Source organism: Procambarus clarkii, chromosome 11, assembly GCF_040958095.1.
Source record: "Procambarus clarkii isolate CNS0578487 chromosome 11, FALCON_Pclarkii_2.0, whole genome shotgun sequence".
NCBI lineage: Eukaryota > Metazoa > Arthropoda > Malacostraca > Decapoda > Cambaridae > Procambarus > Procambarus clarkii.
Window position 1 is genome coordinate 45,535,634 of NC_091160.1, and position 23,180 is coordinate 45,558,813.

The 23,180-nt window shown below is 40.3% G+C and overlaps 1 protein-coding gene across 50 annotated transcripts in view; it reads right to left on the reverse strand.

The window, feature by feature from the left end:
- Nucleotides 1-22,894, reverse strand: part of LOC123758408 (transcriptional repressor p66-alpha) — a 137,745-nt gene extending 114,851 nt beyond the window's left edge. For 8 of the 50 annotated variants that reach the window (XM_069322769.1, XM_069322772.1, XM_069322771.1 and 5 more), the window contains exons 1-2: nucleotides 22,775-22,894; nucleotides 16,124-16,565 (exon numbers count right to left, since the gene is read on the reverse strand). In XM_069322769.1, the coding sequence (XP_069178870.1) occupies nucleotides 16,124-16,140 (17 nt within the window). In that variant the 5' untranslated portion in view covers nucleotides 16,141-16,565; nucleotides 22,775-22,894. Of the gene's footprint in view, nucleotides 1-16,123; nucleotides 16,566-21,419; nucleotides 21,496-22,218 lie in introns of those variants that run through there. The other 42 variants (XM_069322765.1, XM_069322755.1, XM_045742784.2 and 39 more) reach the window with 34 other exon arrangements.
- Nucleotides 22,895-23,180: the final 286 nt, after the last annotated feature.

Here is a 23,180-nt window from a genome sequence, read left to right on the forward strand (position 1 = left end):
AAATTGGTTGATGTCAACCCCAGCCACAGATTTTAGAACCTTAGACTTTATTCATTTCTGTTTTTTTTTCAATTGACACAAACGTTACAAAACTCATTCTTTTCTTATTCAATTTACATGAAACTTACACAGTATATGTGGAGGGCATGTCTCTACATTGGGGGGCTTTCATTTTTCTCTAAGTTCATTTATTGATTTTATAATAGCAATAAACATGCCATATTTGCAAAAAAAATTTGGGGAACTTTGAACATTTGTATTAGGAAAACTAAAGATGTTTTGGAAATTCTAAATCCCCAAATCCTTTATTATATGCTAATGTGTCAGAAAAGTGTCACAGAATAATTTTATCTGAAACGTGTGTTCTGAAGTGTGGTCTTGAAAATGTGTAAAAAACGTTAAAAAAAAAAAAAAAAAAAAAAAAACTCCCTTTCTATTTACGCTGCAGTACTGAAACTTGGGACAATTTAAGCACTTTTCATATACAACTAGAAAAATAATATTGGTTGACATTGAACAACTTTCATTATAATAACCAGACGCCCCCTTAACAGTTGAGAGGCGGGACCAAAGAGCCAAAGCTCAACCCCCCCCCCACCCCGCAAGCACAAATAGGCGAGCACACACACAAAGGTCTATCCTACAAATTCATAAAGAACAAATTGCAGGTAAAGCATAATATCCAGAGGTTGAAAATGGTAAACAGATTCACGGAAAATGATAATGAAATGTGTGAAACATTAAACAAAAAGTTCCAAAGCGTGTTTGTACAAAATGAATCTTCAGAGAACCAGACAATAAAAATTCCGGAGAACAACAGAGCACATAGTGGTGTCTAGAGACGAAGTGGAAAATATGCTCAAGGAGCCAAGTAAGAACAAAGCAGTTGGCCCAGATGGAGTTTGACCATGAGTTCTGAAAGAATGTGCATCTGAGCTCAGCATTCCACTTCACCTGATTTTTCAGGTATCCCCGTGTACCGGAGTAGTAGCAGATGCGTGGTAAAAGGCCAACATAGTTTTAATCCACAAAAGTGGCAGCAGGGAAGACCCCCCTCAATTATAGACCTGTATCGTTGACAAATGTAATCAAAATATTAAAAAAAAAGTTATGATTAAATGGGTGGAACACCTGGAGACAGTTCAACAGAGTTCCACATAAGAGGTTGTTCTGGAAACGAACACATTGGAGGGGTGACAGGTAAGCTGCTAACATGGATGAAAAACTTTCTGACCAATAGAAAAATGAGGGCAGTAACAAGAGGAAGTGTATCGGACTGGAGAAATGTCACAAGCGGAGTACCACAGGGTTCAGTTCTTGTGCCGGTAATGTTCATTTTCTACATAAACGATTTACCAGATGGAATTCAGAATTATATGAACATGTTTGCTGATGATGCTAAGATAATAGGGAAGATAAGTAACTTAGATGATTGCCATACCCTTCAAGAAGACCTGGACAGAGTAAGTATATGGAGCACCACTTGGCAAATGAAATTTAATGTAAATATGTAAATGCCATGTTATGGAATGTAGAATAGGAGAACATAGACCCCACACAACCTATAAATTATGTGAGGAATCTTTAAAAAAGTCTGATAAAGAAAGAGATCTAGGGGTGGTTCTGGATAGAAAACTATCACGTGAGGATTAAATTAAGAACATTGTGCGAGGGGCCTATGCTCCACTCTCTAACTTCAGAATTGCTTTTTAATACACGGATGGCAAAATATTAAAGAAATTGTTCCCGACTTTTGTTAGACCAAAGCTGGAATATGCAGCAGTTGTATGGTGCCCATATCTAAAGAACCACATCAACAAACTGGAAAAGGTGCAAAGACATGCCACTAAGCGGCTCCCAGAACTGAAGGACAAGAGCTACGAGGAGAGGTTAGAAGCATTAAATATGCCAAGACTAGAAGACAGAAGGAAAAGAGGTGATATGATCAAAACGTACAAAATAGTAACAGGAATTGATAAAAAATTTTGATAGGGAAGATTTCCTGAGACCCGGAAAGTCAAGAACAAGAGGTCATAGATTTAAACTTAACACAGATGCCAAAAGAGATATAAGAAAAGTTACTTTTGCAAACAGTGATAGACGGTTGGAACAAGTTAGGTGAGAAGGTGGTGGAGGCCAAAACCGTCAGTAGTTTCAAAGCATTATATGACAGTGCTGGGAAAACGGGACACCACGACCATAGCTCTCATCCTGAAACTACACTTAGGTAATTTTACACACACACACACACACACACGGATGACTTCTAACATGGATGAAAAATTTTCTGACATAGAAAAATGAGGGCAGTAATCAGAGGCAATGTATCGGTCTGGAGAAATGTCAAGTGGAGTACCACAAGGTTTAGTTCTTGCACCAGTGATGTTTATTGTCTACATAAATGATCTACCAGATGGAATACAGAATTATATGAACATGTTTGCTGATGATGCTAAGATAATAGGAAGGATAAGAAATGATTGTCATGCCCTTCAAGAAGACCTGGACAAAATAAGTATATGGAGCACCACTTGACAAATGGAATTTAATGTGAATAAATGCGGTGTTATGGAACATGGAATAGGAAAACAGACTGCACACAACCTATAAATTATGTGAGAAATCTTTAAAGAAGTTTGATTAAGAAAGAAATCTAGGGGCGGTTCTAGATAGAAAACTATCACCTGAGGACCACAAAGAACGTTGTGCAAGGAGCCTATCTTGAGGTTATCTTGAGATGATTTCAGGGCTTTAGTGTCCCCGCGGCCCGGTCCTCGACCAGGCCTCCACCCCCAGGAAGCAGCCCGTGACAGCTGACTAACACCCAGGTACCTATTTTACTGCTAGGTAACAGGGGCATAGGGTGAAAGAAACTTTGCCCATTGTTTCTCGCCGGCGCCTGGGATCGAACCCAGGACCACAGGATCACAAGTCCAGTGTGCTGTCCGCTCGGCCGACCGGCTCCCTAACATAGGCTCCCACACTTTCTAACTTCAGAATTGCTTTTAAATACATGAATGGTGAAATACTAAAGAAATTGTTCACGACTTTTGTTAGGCCAAAGCTGGAATATGCAGAGGTTGTGTGGTGCCCATATCTTAAGAAGCACAACAAACTGGAAAAGGTGCAAAGACATGCTACTAAGTGGCTCCCAGATATGAGAGGTTAGAGGCATTAAATATGCCAAAAACTAAAAGACAGAAGAAAAATAGGTGATATGATCACTACGTACAAAAAAGTAACAGGAAATGATAAAATCGATAGGGAAGATTTCCTGAGACCTGGAACTTCAAGAACAAGAGATCATAGATTTTTAACTAGCTAAACACAGATGCCGAAGAAATATAAGAAAATTCACTTTCGCAAACAGAGTGGTAGACGGTTGGAACAAGTTAGGTGAGAAGGTGGTGGAGGCCTAAAACGTCAGTAGTTTCAAAATGTTATATGACAAAGAGTGCTGGGACGATGGAACACCATGAGCGTAGCTCTCATCCTGTAACTTCACTTCGGTAATTACACACACACACACACACAGAGGACATTTGGATAGGTAGATTTGTAAACCTCATCTTCTTAGACATTAAATACGCTATGCGATATAATCTAGTAGAGAATGGGGACATTGAGACGGTTGTTAAACTATTTGAAGAGAGGACGCTATGGGGAACTTAGAATTTTTTTTCATGGATGTAATTGGACAGACTTGTTGCTAGGCAAGGAAGTAAATGAGATGTATGCCAAATTTTGCAAAATATATGATGAAGGCACACAAACATTCATACCAAAACAGAGATGCAGACCTAGGAAACAAGGTTGGTTCAACAGAAATTGCGAGAGGGCCAGAGATCAAAAGACAAGCATGGAATCATTATAGTAAAGGCCAAATCCCCAAACATACCAGCGATACAAAGATGCAACTACACGTCAGAAAGGAGAGAGGAAGTTTGAGAACGATATAGCAGACAAATGTAAATTAGATCCAGGCCTTTTCTATGAATTCATTAAAAGCAAGCGGCAGGTAAAGGATAATATTCAGAGGTTGAAAATGGGGGACAGATACACGGAAAATGAAAAGGAAATGTGTGAAACATTAAACGAAAAGTTCCAAAGTATGTTTGTACAAAATGAGATCTTCAGAGAACCAGACAATAAGAATTCCAGAGAACAACATAGAGCACATAGAGATGTCTAGAGACGAAATGAAACAAATGCTCTTGGAGCTAAGCAAGAACAAAGCAGTTGGCCCAGATGGAGTGTCACCATGAGTTCTGAGAGAATATGCACCTGACCTCAGCATTCCACTTCAACTGATTTTTCAGGCATCCCTGTTTACAGGAGTTGTAGCTGATGTGTGGAAAAAGGCTAACATAGTTCCAATCTACAAAAGTGGCAGCAAGGAAGACACCCCCCCCCCCCTCAATTGTAGACCTGTATCATTGACAAGTGTAATAGTCAAAATATTGGACAAATAATAAAAACTATAAATGGGTAGAACACCTGGAGAGAAATGATATAATATCAGACGGAGAGTATGGTTTTCGATCTGGAAGATCCTGTGTATAGAATTTACTAGTTTCTATGATCGAGCCACAGAGATTTTACAGGAAAGAGATGGTTGGGTTGACTGCATTTTTCTGGACCTAAAAAAGGTTTGACAGAGTTCCACATAAGTGTTTTCTGGAAACTGGAAAATATTGGAGGTGTGACAAGTAAGCTGTTAATATGGATGAAAAATGTTCTGACTGATAGAAAAACGAGGGCAGTAATCAGAGGCAATGTACCGGACTGGAGAAATGTCACAGGTGGAATACCACAGGGTTCAGTTCTTGCACTGATGTTCATTGTCTACATAAATGATCTACCAGATGGAATACAGAATTATATGAACATGTTTGCTGATGATGCTAAGATAATAGTAAGGATAAGAAACTCAGATGATTGTCATGCCCTTCAAGAAGACCTGGACAAAACAAGTATATGGAGCACCACTTGGCAAATGGAATTTAATGTGAATAAATGCCATGTTATGGAATGTGGAATAGGAGAACATTGACCCCACACAACCTATAAATTGTGAGAAATCTATAAAGAATTCTGATAAAGAAAGAGATCTAGGGGTGGTTCTAGATAGAAAACTATCACCTGAGGACTACATAAAGACCATTGTGCGAGGAGCCTATGCCACACTTTCTAACTTCAGAATTGCTTTTAAATACATGGATGGCAAAATACTGAAGAAATTGTTCACTACTTTTGTTAGGCCAAAGCTAGAATATGCAGCGGTTGTGTGGTGCCCATATCTTAAGAAGCACATCAACAAACTGGAAAAGGTGCAAAGACATGCCACTAAGTGGCTCCCAGAACTGAAGGACAAGAGCTACGAAGAGAGGTTAGAGGCATTAAATATGCCAAAACTAGAAGACAGAAGGAAAAGAGGTAATATGATCACTACGTACAAAATAGTAACAAATTTATAAAATTGATAGGGAAGATTTCCCGAGACCTGGAACTTCGAGAACAAGAGGTCATAGATTTAAACTAACTAAACAAAGATGCCAAAGAAACATAAGAAAATTCACTTTTGCAAACATAGTGGTAGATGGTTGAAACAAGTTAGGCGAGGAGGTGGTGGAGGCCAAAACCGTCAGTAGTGTCAAAGTGTTATATGACAGTGCTGGGAAGACGGGACACCACGAGCATAGCTCTCATCCTGTAACTACACTTAGGTAATTGCACTCAGGTAATTACACACACACAGGGAGCCCATGTGTGGACAGCACACTGGGGACACAATCCTGTAACCCGTGTTCGATTTCCGGCACCGGCGACAAAAATGGGCAGTTTCTTTCACCCTGATGGCCCTGTTACCTAGCAGTAAATAGGTACCTGGGAGACAGCTGTTATGGGCTGCTTTATAGGGTGAAGGGGTGGGAGAAAAAAAAAAAAGAATTGTCAGTAGTTAGTAACAGTTGATTGACAGTTGAGAGGCAGGCCGAAAGAGCAGAGCTTAACTCCCGGAAGCACAACTAGGTGAATACACACACACACCCAAGTATTCCTCTAACAGCCTGGTTGACCAGTCCAGCAACGAGGAGGCCTGGGCGATGACCTGGCCACAGAGGACGCTAAGCCCTGAAACCCACTCCTCAAGGTATACTCAAGGTAGGTATACTGGTGAAGTAGGAAGGTAAAACTAATTTCCTAACAGAATCCAAACAGCTTTGCGAGCAATTTGGCTTGGGATCATATACTGGCTAGGGAGGATTGACTAGGTACCACTCTGTTCTGTTCACCCAGCAGTGACTGGTACCTAGCAGTAAAACAACTGGCAGGTCATATTCCAGGGAAACATTAGTGAGTATGGTTTACTATGAGCTATATGACGGGAAAGCTCTCAGCCTGCCATGATAACAGGAGTCGGCATTAATCTGTTCCTGTACCCACTTGAGCAAAGAGAAAGTCCCAAATCATCCACGGTAAAAAGCTAAAGTCCCCCAGGGCACTCTACTTGCTCCAATACAATTTGTCCATGTTTAAATCAGACACAGACAAGGATATAAACTATAATATATTATCATCCTTTGCAGATGATGCTAGGAATTTCATGGGTAGATACTAAAGAGAACACAGCACACCCCCAAACTGATGTTTTTATAAGTACATAGATACTAAAGAGAACACAACACACCCCCAAACTGATGTAAACAGTCTTTCAACAGGCTACAGAAAACACCACGATGTTCAATGACGGGGTCAAGGTCCTGCACTATGGTACAATCAAAACAAAATCCACAATATGTAGTAAAACCATATTATACAAAGAAAAAGTAACATTAAAGAACTAAGAGCAATAGTGTTGGAAACCTTACTTTTAGATCGTAATACTGTACATAGCTGTCACAGCAAGAAAAATATCAGGTTATATGACAAAAGCCTTTCAAACTAGAGATGTGAATTCAATGATGGAACTGTACTATATCAATCTTGTGTGTGATCAACACAAGACCCCAGAGCCTAGTCTCTGATTAGGCCTCCTCTGTGGTGGTCTGACCATCCCAGCTGTAAGACGCAGCTGAGCACAATCTGAAGTATGAATCACAGCCAAGAGTTCTATCAGCATTAAGGGACCATGACTAACACCATCTCTTTCTATAAACAGAGGACATAACTAGCCAAATCTTCCAGTGTTCAAGACCGAATTCGATGAAAACCTGCAAAAGATACCTGAACTAGGCTGTGACATACATCAGATCACGAGCAGCCAAGAACAACTGGGCTGTGGACATGTACATCAGACAGAACAGCCAAGTCCAACAGCCTGGATGACCAGACCCCCCATCCAGGAGGCCTGGTTAGAGATCAGGCCAAGAAGATGTTGAATACTGGAACCAGCACAATGTAAACACAGGGCAAGACTGGTTCAAAATTTACACTGAAATAATTCCTTAAGAGACCAGGAGATGGCAGAATGTGCAAAATAGAGCCATCAAGAAATAAGGATGCAATAGATACTGCAAGAGAACTAAAACATCTTGGACCCTTTATGTTGAACTGTACCACCCACTCTCTAAACAAGGGGGCGTAACTAGCAGGCCTCCCATGTACAAGCGGAAACTTGATAAGCCAAAGGTTACTAATCAATTTGGCTGTCTTTTCTACATCCTCCTACACGGAGCAGTGTCGAGCAGCTTGACTGACCAGACTGTTAACCAGCAGGTTGATCAGAGACCAGACTGCAGAGACATTCATCCTTTGAACCACTTCAAAGAAAAGGCGACAGGTTTTTATTACATACCTATCATGTTACAATATGATCCTGGAATATATTAGTTCCTTATTTTTGTAGTTTTATTCTACTTAGGTATTATAAATTCATTTCAGCACTATTGTCCTGAGATGGGCAACTTCACCCTAATTAAAACAAACTAGTTCTAAGCAATCTATTTTTGTTATATATACTGAACAACCATAGCAAGGTGGCATCGCATGGAAAGAAATGTCCAAAGATGACAAGAAAACACAGTTGGCTTAAGTCACAAGACTTCAAATGGGAAAACTAAATGCATCACAATGGCCAAGTGAACAAGTAAAGCAGGAAAGTGTTCAGGCATGGAACAAACCTCTTCCTTTCTAGATCAACATTAATCAATAACACCAGTGCCAGCCCAACCTCCCCAACACACACAAATCAGTGCCATCCCAACCCCACCACATCCAAACCCACACCCTAAACCAGTGCAAACCCCCCCCCCCCCAACACAACCAATGCCAACCTCTTCCCCAACAACAGGCGTCAATACAAATATTGACATACTGATAAGGTACATTACTTTAATACAGTACTATAAAAAGAGCAGTATACTGGTAACTTTTAATACTGTAATTATGTAATTAGGTACAGTACAACAACAATCAATAAACAGCTATTCCTCAAACATACAATAAATGAAACAAATGCACTCTCCAGCAGTGATTATCGACTGGGTTAAAGAAATTTGCTTTGCATAGATACTGTACTGTGAGTGGTTCAGGGCATAATGCCTCGCATCACCATGTTGAGTTTGAATTTAAAATAGAATATTGAGGGTGTTACAACACATTTAAGATATACACAGAGTGTAGGTTGAGTGGGAAGACTAAAGTGCTGAAGTTCAACCCCCACAAGCACAATTAAGCAAGTGTCGAACAGGCTGGCAGGAGACTGTTAGGGGGTTAGGAGGCGGTAGGGGTAGTAGGAGGTTGAAAGATTGCTTGGAAAAATGTGGGTGGAAAATGGGTTTACGGGTAAAGAGTCGAGTCAGGAATCAGTTGGGGTAGAAATGGCTGGGGCGGGGTACTTGCATAACTGTGCATGCTAGGGTAGAGCTTCGTATCTTTGGTCATTCCTCTCGGCCATGAATGAACTGGTGTACAGGTTTCCTAACCTATTGGGCTATGTCATATCTACATATAATGCTGTGTAAGGAGTCTACCGTTATCGAATAACAGTGCATTCCATACACACTGCATATCAGTGGCTTCACATAATGTACATTTCTTACCTACAAATGCACTTCTATCATATATCAAATGTACTTTTAAATAAATTAGTAGTAGTAGTAGTATTAAAATATTTCTATCTGTGTTCCCTCCTTAATGTATTAACTACCAAATAAGTTCTCCTTGTCTGCACTGTCAATTCCTGAAAATTATAAGTAAAAAGCTTCAGCCTCACAAGTGTGGGATCAGCAGTTCAAGTCTCCTAGGACCCAGTTGAATGGAATGAATTGTATACAGTATCTTGTAATCACATCTCTCCTAACTCTTCTATCATCAATTGAGGTGAGATTCAATGCCTTCATCTTTCATCATACTTCATCCCTCTAAAGATAGACAGTCAAAATTCGCCTATAATCATCTAGCAGCAGTAATTGAGAACCTGGTAGCAAGTGGTAGTGTTCTAAGGTAAGCTGTGGGAGGGAGATCGCCAAGCTTGAAAATGGTGAAGGGAGTCATCTGCTGCCGTTCACATTAGTGTATATAGAATGATGTATCCAAGTAGCCATTGAAATTTTAACAATACCAATCGTGAAAAAAATAGGCCAACATCATTGATACATCATTACAGACTTCTCCAGTGAGAAGTCTGGATGCAGGCCATGCAGACACTGCCAGTGCCAACCACCTCACACCCCTACCTACCCCATGCATGCACTGTCAGCCCACCCCCCAACACCCACCTACCCATGTATACACTGCCAACCCCCCACACCAATGCATGCACACTGCCAACCCCCGACCCACCCACCTGTGCATGCACACACTGCCAGAGCAAACCCCCCCTCACCATGCCCACTGCCGGTGCCAACCCCACCATGCTCTCACCACCAGTACCACTCATCCATTTTGCACAAACCACCAGTGCTAACCCCTTCTAACGTGCACATTGCTAGTGCCAACCCCCACATCGGTGCCAATCCCACCACACATACCCCTAATGAAAATTTCACAACCTACATCCCTATTCCATTACAAGCTACGACCCCTCACTACAAAACACCAGCAACCCCATTATGAACCCCCCCATCCACCCAATAAAATGCCTTGTAACTTCAATAATACAATAAGCATTGTCACGGAACAAGACTGTACTCAGGCTTATTGGGGTTTCCCTTAGGCCAACTACTGCCCTTCACCAAGATGCAACCCCACAACAGTTGTCCAACTCCCAGGTACCTATTTACTACGAGGTGAACAGAGGCAGCTGGTGAAAGGAAAAGTGTTTAACCATTTCTGACCTGCCCAGGGAATGAACCAGGGGTCCCTCGGGCTATGTCCTCAAGCCAAGGATGTAGACCATTGGTACCCACCAAGTGGATGAAAAATAACACGAAATTTCCGACATTTGGGTCGGTCCTTTCAGGAAAGGACCGTAAACCCGAGGTCTACGAATAGACCATAGCCTTGGTTTATACAGTAACTGGTATATCTCTTTTAGCGAGTTGTCATAGTGCATGCCAGATCATGGATGCTGCCAATGATGGATTTCCATACTGCAATGGGTGGATGCAAAGAACTATCTTACATTTAAGTGTCATAAGCACAACCAGAGAATACCATTTGAACTTAAAGAGAGATCCACAACGCTTTAATATCCTCCCTACAAACCTAAATGTTGCCAAAAGAAAAGCGGATGTGATCAAGAAACAATTAAGACAACACCCGGCAAGAAGTGCCAGAACAACTGGGTGGCAATGGCTATGTGGGCCCCTAGATCACTCCTAGAAACAGCCATTTAGATCACTCCTAGAAACAGCCATTTAGATCACTCCTAGAAACAGCCATTTAGATCAAGTTATCACCAGACAAACCAAGCCACAAGCTGGGTTTGGAGAGTAGAACTTCCAGAACCCACTTCAGAAATATATATGCATATATACATGCATACAAACACACACATCAGATATATGTACTGTATACTGTACTTCAGATAAGTACTCTGGATGCACTTTCAGTCAAATTACTCCAGTAACACTTAATAAAACTATTAAAAGTCAGTGTCAAGGATTTTATAATGGGCTTTTCAGTGTGAACAAACTTAAAAGATGCACACTTTACCACTGTAATGCTAACAAAATCTTGTCCAATTGAATTTAAATGATAGATACAAATTAGTGTCAAATAATACTGTACTATAAGTTAAATTAACAATAGTTTGACATTTATGCAGTAACCAAATAGTTTGATTAAATATTAAATTCATGTTTCTTTTATCATATGGACATTGTATATTTTATGTAAATAAATGGCATAATGATGATATCACCAACTGCTTCATTAAGTGAATTTTCCAATAAATTATGATACCTGGTTGATGGAGTTCTGGGAGTTCTTCTACTCCCCAAGCCGGGCCCGAGGCCAAGCTTGACTTGCCAATGAACAACAAGGAACAACCTTATTAACGAATGACCAATACACTGCAAAATTAATAAAAAAAATACCTTTGAATCATAGTACAGTAATATATTAATCTAAGCTGAAAGTGATAGAACATGAACACACACGAACGAGCACACACACACGTACATGGGTACCTGGTTGTTAAATTATTTTGTGTGTCATATTCCGGGGAAGATTAAGATTAAGGACCTGCCCAAAATGCTTTGTGTGCTAGTGGTGCTAGCTTAGTGGCTTTACAAGCCACTAAGAACTCTTGTATGTATAAAATACATAAAATAAATAAAATAAAATAAATAGTGACACAAGGTCAAGTTAAATTTGGGCATGATTAGACTTATTTTAACCTCTACCATGTTTACACTGAACATGCATTTTTATATAAAAACAACATAATTGCACGTTAAATATCCATATATTGTAAGTAAAATATATAGCCTACAAAATTTCCACAGTTTTTCAGAATTCAGCAAAAACACATTTTTTTATGTTCCGTCATAGAAAACCCATCCGCACATCCAAGCTTTTTAATCCGATCGGGGACCAATAGAGGAAAGAACATGTTGCTTGTAATTGCAGCATGCCTAATATGTAGGTCAATGACTCAAACCAGAGGGCCAAGAGGAGGCGGCACTTTGCCAAGATTCAATTTGCCAAAGATACTATAAAGTACAGTATTTAAAATGTTATAGAATGAGGGGTATCTCAACATGAAATGGCTTTAAAGTTCTAAATCAGCACTATATCCTCTTCGTCAAGCATATCAAATTGAGGGTTCCCGAGGGCCCTATGGGTCACATTTGTGTTGTCACGAGGGCTACACACACCACAACTGTGCCCCCCCTACCCCCGAGGGCCCTATGGGTCACATTTGTGTTGTCACGACGGCCACACACCACAACTGTGCCCCCCTACCCCCCCGAGGGCCCTATGGGTCACATTTGTGTTGTCACGAGGGCCACACACCACAACTGTGCCCCCCTACCCCCCGAGGGCCCTATGGGTCACATTTGTGTTGTCACGAGGGGCCACACACCACAACTGAGGGTCCTCCTGAGGGTCATACGGGCCCCATTTGTGTTGTCACAAGGGGCCACACACCACAACCGAGGGTCCCCCGAGGGCCATATGGGTCACATTTGTGTTGTCACGAGGGGCCACACACCACAACTGTGGGCCCTCCTGAGGGTCATATGGGCCCCATTTGTGTTGTCACGAGGGCTACACACCACAACTGTGCCCCCACCCCCGAGGGCCATATGGGCCCCATTTGTGTTGTCACGAGGGGCCACACACCACAACTGTGGGCCCTCCGGAGGGTCATATGGGCCCCATTTGTGTTGTCACGAGTGCTACACACCACAACTGTGCCCCCCACCCCCGAGGGCCATATGGGCCCCATTTGTGTTGTCACGAAAGGCCACATACCACAACTAATTAGCAGCCATTTAATAAATATTTGAATTATAAAAACAGCAATTTTTAGCCATTAAATGATTAAATTATAGTAGCCTTCGTGCGGGCCGCATGTGTACTTGCAAAGGGCTGCATGTTTGACATGTCTGCTGTATGTGATGCCTGCACCCCTGTGGACTTCCTATCCTCACCTTTATTTCAAGCTAATTTGAAGAAAACAGCATAAACAAAAACAAAGACCAAGTGCTAACAACACACACTATATAATTCCACACTCGGGAGTCACTCACTCTACGAGACAATCGATGCATTAGAAAGAACAAAGACTGCTACAAGTGCTGTACAAGCCTACGGAACAGAAGGTAAGAATACAAAGACACACAGACAAAAGCATATTACGAAACATGCTATTTATTTAAAAGCCGATGCAGATTTGAATAATATGAGTGCGCCTCAATGAGTTTTCAAAACTAACCTTCAGAGCACTGTACAAAAAAGGGAGAATGGTAGCAAAATCAATAAAGTACCATTAGCAAATTCGACCAAATACAATTAGGAAAATTGATAATACTGTATTCAATTATAAAAATCAACAATTAGCAAAATCAATAAAATACAATTAGAAATACAATGTTAAAGAAAACCAACGAACCTTGTAAAAACAATTGACTTTTTGGTAATTATGAAAGCCCTGAGGAGCAGTGTTGAGCCATATATTCGTAAAATACAGCAGAACAGTGATGGGAGAGGGATGACTGTACTAGGATAATTAATGTTCTAGCTACAACTAATCCTACTAATACCCAATTATTTATGCTTGGAAAAATATCTATTATAATTAAATTGACCAATATCAACACAGCTGAGCTACTGCTTAATGCTAATGGCTTCCATGGCTTAAATACTTTGATTATGTAGCTATACAGTGGTGCCATATGCTGCATAGACCTGTGCCACCTCTTAATGTGAAGTTCATTACAGTCCTCCTGTATTCCAGTTTCTCTCTCACTTATAACAAATCCTGTGTAAACCAAGAAATTAAGTACACGGAACAGTATTACGAATATCAAAGTCCCAGAACGTAACCCTGAGGCATGCCACTTTTAACTAACCATCTACATTCTGCCCATTTTGTGAAATAGCAACAGTTTTCTAACAAACTGCATCATGAGCCAATTTAATTCCTGTTGACTGGGAAAATAACCCTGTAATTGGGCTTATCAAGGTCTCTGTAGGCCAACCACTTGCCTTCCCCAGGATGCAACCCACAACAATTTTCCAACTCCTGGGTACCTATTTACTGCTAGGTGAACAGAGGCATCAGGTAAAAAGAAACATGCCCAACAGTTTCTCCCCTGCCTGGGAAATGAACTTGTCTCTTGGTTGTGGGCCAAGAACAGACCACTATACCCATTTCCCCCTGCATAAAATGTATTTTCATTTTTCATAGCCCCAGGCAATTAATCATTCATTTGAAAGTCAAAATGCATTGTAGCTACTGCTTCAGACACATTGAGATTTAACAAAAGTACATTAACATGATCACTAGTACTTTCCATCTTATTGTTTAGTCACTTTCTTCAAGGCACTTCTTAATTAAATGTTAGATTTCTCTCAACTGAAGTTGTGTTAAGCAGAGTGTGACAGTAGTTAAGGAGCATGGAGACTTGTTACTCCATGTAGTCTACAGACTCTTGTGCTATCTTTCTATATCCTATCCTTTCTATTTATTCAAGGGTCAAATACAGGGCCTCTTATACAGGCTTCCATTCAGATCTAGACCAAACAATCTAGGATATGATGTCTAGATCTAACTCATGATAATCACTCTATAAACAAACTTCTATACTCTTTTCCAAGTTCATGAGACAAAACATTACGTTTTTCAAATTGAAGTACAGTACATTAAGTTACAAACACCAGACACATTATGTCAATCCCATATACAGTATGGTTTAGAGGACCAACGTACATCTCACGAACATATTACCCACCTCTATTTGGTTGGTTCCCCATAATCGTGGAGAGGAAGCCTGTTAAGATTGGAGACATCCCCTGACAGTGGCCCACAACAGTCCTCTAATTCCCAGGTACTGTACCTATTTACAACCAGGTGAACATAGGCATGTGCAAGAAAACATGTCCAAAAGCCTCATCCTGCATGGGGAATCTAATCAAACCATTTGCGAGTCGACTTCACTGACCGCCGAGTACAGTATAGCATTGTCCATATACAGTATACGAGTTTGTTCATAGCCAGTCGGTTTTTATCCAGGTTAGAGAGGATTGGTTGGGTGTTGCTAGTTTGATATGCCAGTGCTACCATCTCAATAAACCAACTTCAGCTCAGTAGATCACATGAACCTACACTCTCCATGCCTAGCCATGTGACAACTGCAAACCTGTGATAAATGCTGTATTATAGGATGCAAGTAGCAACAGTCTAATACTGAATTTCAGTTTGCCCCACAAGTAATATTTGATGTGTACACGTGTTTACATAATACAATACTGTATAAAATATTATTTTTAAAATCGAACAGTAAACCGTACTGTATATACAGAATATGACACTATCATCGCTAGTACTGAATAATGAAATATTTAATAATCACTATAATTATAATGAAGTGCCTTAATATTGACAAATGTTTGCTGAAAAATATTGTTAATGCCTGTCACAACCAGTTCAGTAAAGGCATACAAAATATAACCGAGGTTTATAAATAGACGAAAAACACACACTAATAACCACTACCAAGTGATACATTGAAAAAATGTATTCTCAATCATTCTGCCAGGTTGCCTATATCTAACAATCATAAAAACAGAAAGTACTGTGTTTAGCAATTGTTCTGCTCATGCAACACAATTAAACCATGCAGAATATCAACTGAAAATGTATACACTAGTAACATTACGATTTGTAAATGTGGATGTGTGATTTAATCGCTCAAATAAAAAGCAGGAGACCTCTAACTTGATCTCTACACTTGAAAATATGTGCGCAGGTCAAAAATTGTTGACAATGGAGAAATGCAAAGCTGGAAGTAAGCCAAAGATTTTCATCCGCAGCTTTTCGTTACCTGTACTCAACATTTTTTGAAATTAGGAAAAAACACACTGAAACTGAACTGCATTTTGAAATGCACCCTTACCAAATAATAAAAAAAAAATGTTCCTGCAATTAATTGTTTAACATTTAAAATTGTATGCAATTCAATATATACTGTATAAATGAAAAAAGCAAAAACTCTACAGCAACCCTTACCTGACACTGAGATCCATGGCAAAAATACTTGTACTGGCACTCACACTAGATAAGTTCTCATCACTAGTGAAAATCCAAAAACTTTTCTAGAAATCAAATACTGTATTGTATTTCAATTTGTTCTTTTCATCACTGATCACAACCAATCACTTTTTTCCCCACAATATTTACAATTCACTTGTACAATTGTATGTCAACTGTATAGAACAATGATACTAGATAATTGTACAGCGGAAGGTCAAGACTGATTTTAATTCGATAACACACTGCCTTCATCAGAACACTTCGTGGCCCGATCAAATTTATGCAACCAAGTTTGCACATTTTGTCGTATCATGATGGTGGTGTAGGCTTACTTAAAACAGTACTTATTTTCAAATGTACTGTACTGTACTTTTAAGTTGCAAATTCATTGCACACCGATGATTTCAAATATTCCTACCTTTTCAAAAGAAACAAGTCCTTTTTCATTTCACCAGCTTAATACACAGGTTTATTCCGATACTTAAAATGCTGTATATAGCACGATGATCACGACCAACGAAATAAATTGCTTAAACTAAAATCACGCATATAGGTCTAAAGATTAGAAATATTCAAATATCAAGAACCAGAATTCTATACCTAGGCAGATTTAAATAATTCTAAACAATTCCTAGGCAGCCTACGGTACTGTAAAAAATGCCATTTGCACCATTGCCCAAAATACATTACGTTGGTGGCTTTGCAAAAATGTACTATATAATAACCATGTGTACTTTCTTGTATACAGTATAAATAAACAAAAAAAAAAAAAATTATAGAAATCTAACCTTTATATAAGGTTTGCAATCTGCTCAACTACTCAACAAGAAGGTTCAAACTGGAAGTGAATAGGCAGAAGCTGTGGCCCTTTAGGACCCCAGGAGTTATCCTCACAAGACGGAACAAACACCTCACAAGTACGCCAAGTCTGCCTCCTAGATTATCAGATCACCGAAATCCCCCCCTAACTACACGAAGGTAGTGTCCCATGGATGACGCTTCAAGAAAAAAACGAACAGATTAGTCATCTCAATGACTAATTAACAAGTCCAACAAGACCAACGACGAGTTAACAAGTTCTCTTGAAATTGGTGGCAGCAGGACAGGCCTATACAATCGAGGGCAAGCAAAGTAAACTAAGGTAATACCAAAGGTATACTGTAAATAAATTAACTCTCCTTACATGATTACTCATAGCAAACCAAATGTGTTAAGTCTTACAGCTTAATACTGTTAATGAAGATATTCAAATAGCAACAATGACAGCCAAGTTGCAGTAAAATAAAAATAAAGATTCACTAAATATGCAACTGAAACAACTAATGTCCGACGATATTATGATGCAACAATGCAAAGGAATATGCCAGCATGACTCACAGCCCAACAAGGAACAAACTAAATAAAACTAGGCCATAAAAATTCTTAATAACATTAAGAACAATCTTTATAAAACATTCTGCAAAAAATTGCAGAATGATGGGCTTCACTGCTTAAATTTCATAGTCACTGAAACCTGACACAAAGCTGAATTTTGTATAATAAAAATTCTTTATAAAATAGGTGTTTTAATAATTTAAAAACCTTTTGGCAGACTGAATCTTGCACAGCAATGGTTGTAAGATTTTTAAATATTCATTATAAAATAAGTTGTCCAAACTTTCTTAATTGTAATAAAGTGTAGTTACAGTATTTGAAAACGTATGCTTTTGTTTTAATTTATTAGTGTAGAAATTTGAGCTATAGGCCTCATGGTTTATGCAGCTGCAGAAACAAATTCCAAGAACTTTCATATTTAAATTTCCATATTTTTTTTTATTACACTGCCAAGATTACAATGGGGGAAAGTAAGAGCATTGAAGGGCACTGGCTCTTAAGAAATTTTGCATTTGCTTCACTCATTGAAAGTAAATTATAAAATAGCTACAGTACACTAGTATCAATTCGGTGAGCATAATAAGGAACACACTCAACCAAGTAAAATTGTATGGCAAAGTAAGATTAGACTAATCATCTCAACTTTTTAGTCTAAGTGATAATAATGCAAGCAGAGCACCCTGAAATTCTAAAAATTACTTGGCAAACGTGTACCAATTCATGACACACACACACACACACTGCTGGGCTAGTTTAGAAGATACACAGCCGAGAACTAAATTTGTCTTAATGAGCTGCCAAGGCAAGATAATTATCAGGAGAGCAAACTAAGCTAGTGTGGCCATAGCACTTTTTTTTTTTTTGAGATATATACTGTACAAGAGTTGTTACATTCTTGTACAGCCACTAGTACGTGTAGCGTTTCGGGCAAGTCCTTAATCCTATGGTCCCTGGAATACGATCCCCTGCCGCGAAGAATCGTTTTTTCATCCAAGTACACATTTTACTGTTGCATTAAACAGAGGCTACAGTTAAGGATTTGCGCCCAGTAAATCCTCCCCGGCCAGGATACGAACCCATGACATAGCGCTCGCGGAACGCCAGGCGAGTGTCTTACCACTACACCACGGAGACTGTTGAAGAGTCTTAAAAGAAGAAACTTAAAGAGTGATATGAGGACAAGGAACTGGGATGTAAAAATGAGGTAAAGGAATGCTGCCAAAATAACGTAAATTACAGCACATTTTGAAAACTGCATCTCTGCAGAGTACAAGCAAATGTATGTAATAATTATCCTGGATAAAGAGAATGCACAGCTAGTGAATTCTGCGTTCATTTTACTTGGCTAAATATAACAGTAGCAAAACATGTGGTATGTGCAAATTTGTAAATTGTGTACATCATCCAAAACCAATTTCAAGTTAAACTGGCCTAAATTTGACAACAAGCCACACTTTTGACAGGTTCAGTGGTCAATGCAAAAATTCAACTTCCACTGACATACACTGGCATCACAGACCCACAAGTTTTCCATTTTAAAACTAGTATTGTAGTTAAAACAAGATAGGCCTATTATAATGCTCTTTTTAAATTATTAGTCTTCAGTAGGCTAGTTTAAAAAATTATACAAGTTATACAATACTGTATTATTGCAAAGCAGGAAAATCTATAGTATCAAAGAAATTTTAATAAAAAAATAGCCTACAGTGTAGATATGGAAGCAAACAAACAAAAAAAGTTTGTAATTAAATAAATTAAAGAATTTTTAATTTAAAATAAATTAATAAGTTTTCAATCTGAATATTTGAGCTCAAGACAGTCAATGTGAACACAACACGCACCGCACACCAGACAAACCCCAGGAGCAATTGTCCTCGCTCACAGCGAGAGGAGTATTGATCCAGTCAGCTAGCCAATAAAACTTCCCAGTACAGTACTTTTTTTCCATCTGCAGTAATAAACAACCATTTTCTTTTGGGACCTTTTTATCCATGTTACTAAGAGAAAAATGCAGTACTCAGATTTGAATATAGATTATATAGTACAAAAGAGCCAGTTTGGAAAAAAGCATAAGCTTGTTCAAGGGACTTCCTGGACTGAATGAAAATAAAAAAGGGCCTACAGTGGACAAAATTTGCTTCTGCAAATACTGTACAGCATTTAGTGAAAGTTAAAAAGCTAAATTTACTTAAAAAATCCTTGGAAGTGGTCATCTCCAGAAGAAAATGAAATAGTGTGCTATTCAAGTGGCCACCAAGAACCCAACCAGTCATGCCACTACCTAAACAATTCCATTATTAAGCAAGCATTTGTAAACCAACAAAGTTTGCTGCTAATGCATTGAAGAATGGTTTATTAAAGGAGAGCATTATCCAAACTGCCTAATTAATACAATTAAGAAATTCACTTTGGCTAATTCTGCAATTCCTGCCAAGATTACTCAATTCATTTAAATTCTACGAAGTCAAATTTTGTTTAAATAAATATAACCTGGCTATTCTCCATTTAACATTTCTATATACATAATAAACAGTACTGCTTCCAAATTTTATTTAAAAATGATACAAGACCACAAACTACCTGTACAAGACTTAAAATTATTGGAAAATTATTATTTCTACCGGGAGAGGCCATCAATTTAAAAGCCAAAGATGCACTAACAGCCTTTTAAGCTACACCAAATCTCTCCATGCATATGCATAACTTGACAAATTAAAAACACCAACCATGTGAGGATTTTCTTACGACAATCCTAAGACCTTCGAATCAACCATGTGCAAAATAATATAAAATTTCCTTATGAAATTTTAGGATTTTAAAACAATACAGAAAAATGGATATACAGTATGTTAAAGTCTGGCAAAAACAGCATTTACTAAAAACAAATAAACATGAGGCCAACCACAACTGTAAAAACCAACCAGGTTTGCAACGATAAGTCAATGTTTTCCCCACCATACTTGTTCACCAGTTTGGCAGATGAGGTTTTATAACACCCAGTCTTACTTCACTAACTATACAATTCAATGAGTAGACTAATGATTTGATCAGCCAACACATGTATGTGCAAAATCAGACCACTACACACAAAATACCTATTAAAATCAACACCAGCAAGCTTGGCTTACAGCAAACCTGGCGCTCTACAATTTGGCACCAAAATACCATATTTCACACTCCAACGGTTAAGTCTATGATTAAAAACTGACTAGACTAACATAAAATGATCCCTCCAGTGCATACTACGAAAATAAACGTCCACAAAGCACATTTGTGCATGAACCAACACACACCGTGACAAAATCCATAAATCACACTGAAGAACAATGTAGAACCACAGGCACACGCTTCCCCTACACTTAACATTTCAAAACTTTCATAATGCCTCAAAAAATAGTTATAAACCACCGTACAAGAGCTTCACAGCCCAACAAAACCCCAGTACAAAGCCATGACCCGCACACACACACACCAGCAATTCCCTAGTTCACACAAGGCAAACTTTCTCCACGCTCTTAGCTTAACAAAAAAAAAAATATATATGTACACGGCAACAAACTGTGCTCCAATTTCTTTTCCACGACTTGAGTTGCGTTTCCAGTAACACCTCTACAACACTCAACACCATATCCTGGTCCTTATAGCACGGTATAAATCACCATTTTCACGTTTCCTTACGGTGTGGTGGAAGGGGGGGGGGGGATAGATCAAAGCTGTGGCGAGGGAAACTGGCACTATATATATATATCTCTCTCTCGGGGTTGCTTCACGCCTTCCCAGGTGAAGCACAACACTGATGTAGGTACAACACGCCAGGGCGTGTGTGTGTGGGGAGAAGGGGGGGGGCTTACAGTGGGCGTGTGTGGGGGGTGGTGAGTGGGGGGGGGGCGAGACACACAGGGGGTGACAAAGCTGTGGAAGAGTAAAATGCCCGAGCGTCTTCCCCGGCATGTAGGCCCGCGCGAGGTTGACTGACCAGAGCATCTCCCCCTCACCCCTCACACTCTCCCCCTCACCCCCTCACTCTCCCCCCCTCTCTCCTCTCCATCCTTTACCACTCACACACACACACCTATTACCTATTCCTGGCTACCACGCTTTTTTCCCCCCCTTTACCAAAAACACCCCCCTGACCCCCATACATACACCCCCCCTTCAACCAAACCCCCCATACCTCCCCCCTCTTCAAAAAAGTATAACCCATAGATCGGTAAATCATTACGTAATATGGAAAAAGAGGAAGCGGAAATATAGCGACCTGCCCGTGAGCAACACTCTTGCACCCCCCACCCCACAACCCCCACCCTCCCCCCCCACCACCCCCCACGACCCTCCTGCAAGCGTCACCCAAAATCACTTTTCAAGACAAACTGAGACTCCTCCTCTCCCTCACTACCACCATTTCTTCCACTGGTTTCCGGTAAACTCGCCGGCCGGGGGTATACACACACACTCCTATACGCCTCCGGCCGCTCTAATACATTTCTTTCTATGTATTTTATGTATACATATCGAGCTTCCGAAGTATATATATATACACACACACACACTACACAGTCATTAAACAGTATCATGACAAGACCCGGTAATGGCGGAAAGTCGCGCTCCGTGATCGCACTTATTTCGCTTCCGCGTCACTTTTTGGACAAACTCGCGGGGGACAGGACACAATATATACATATATATATATCACACACTTCTTCACCGCCTCCCGCGGGATAACCGCACACACTACACACGACACACTACACACACAGCGAGGGAAAAGTGTGGTCCATGTGAGGCAGATCCATCACAGCTGAGCGAGAGAGAGAGCCGTCAGGGAGCCTTTGTCGCGGCGGCGGAGGCAGCCGTCGCGGCCGCGGCTCCTCGCGGGGGCTGTCCTCCTCTCGCGGCTTATTTCCTGCTCTCGAGCACCCCACCAGCGCACTGTGGGGCTCGCGGGCTCTCCTTAGACACCCCACACGGCGGGGTTCCCTCGCCGCCCTCACACACTGTGGGGGTCAATCGCTCAAGGACTGAATTTCGTGCCAACAACCATATCGATTCTATTTCACAACAAACAAACGTAAAGTGTTCCCTTTTGCCGTGTGCGTGTGCGTGTGCGTGTGTTTGCGGGAGGGGGGGCAGGGCGGCTTGTGCAGGCTGCAGGGGCCCTCGCAGCCTGCAGGGGCCCCCACCACCGCCTCCACAGCACCTTCCACTGCACAAAATGCACCAGGGGTAACACCTCACGCCGGCCGAGCAGCGTACATGTGGCAAAAATTAGGAGATAATCCCGAGCGCACCCACGACCAACATGGCGCCTTGTCTCCGCTTAATGGCTACGGGGCCGCTCCGCTGGACGCACGGACTCCCGCGCACACCCTCCACCCCTACTACTACTACTATTATTCACACCTATTACATATCCCCCCCCCTCCCAATACACACCCCATCTACTATTTTGCCATTCCCATTTTTTGGGGGGTTTGCTCCTATTTTTACCCCTTTTTTTCTTTTCTCTTTCCCTCCCCCCCTTACCATCACCCCCTACCTACCTTTCTCTGCTTGTTGCTTTCTCCTCCGTGTTTATTTATCGTATATTATTATTATTATAGTTTTTTTATGTGGGGTAGGTTCGTCACATATAGGTAAACTACCCGATTAATTCATCACT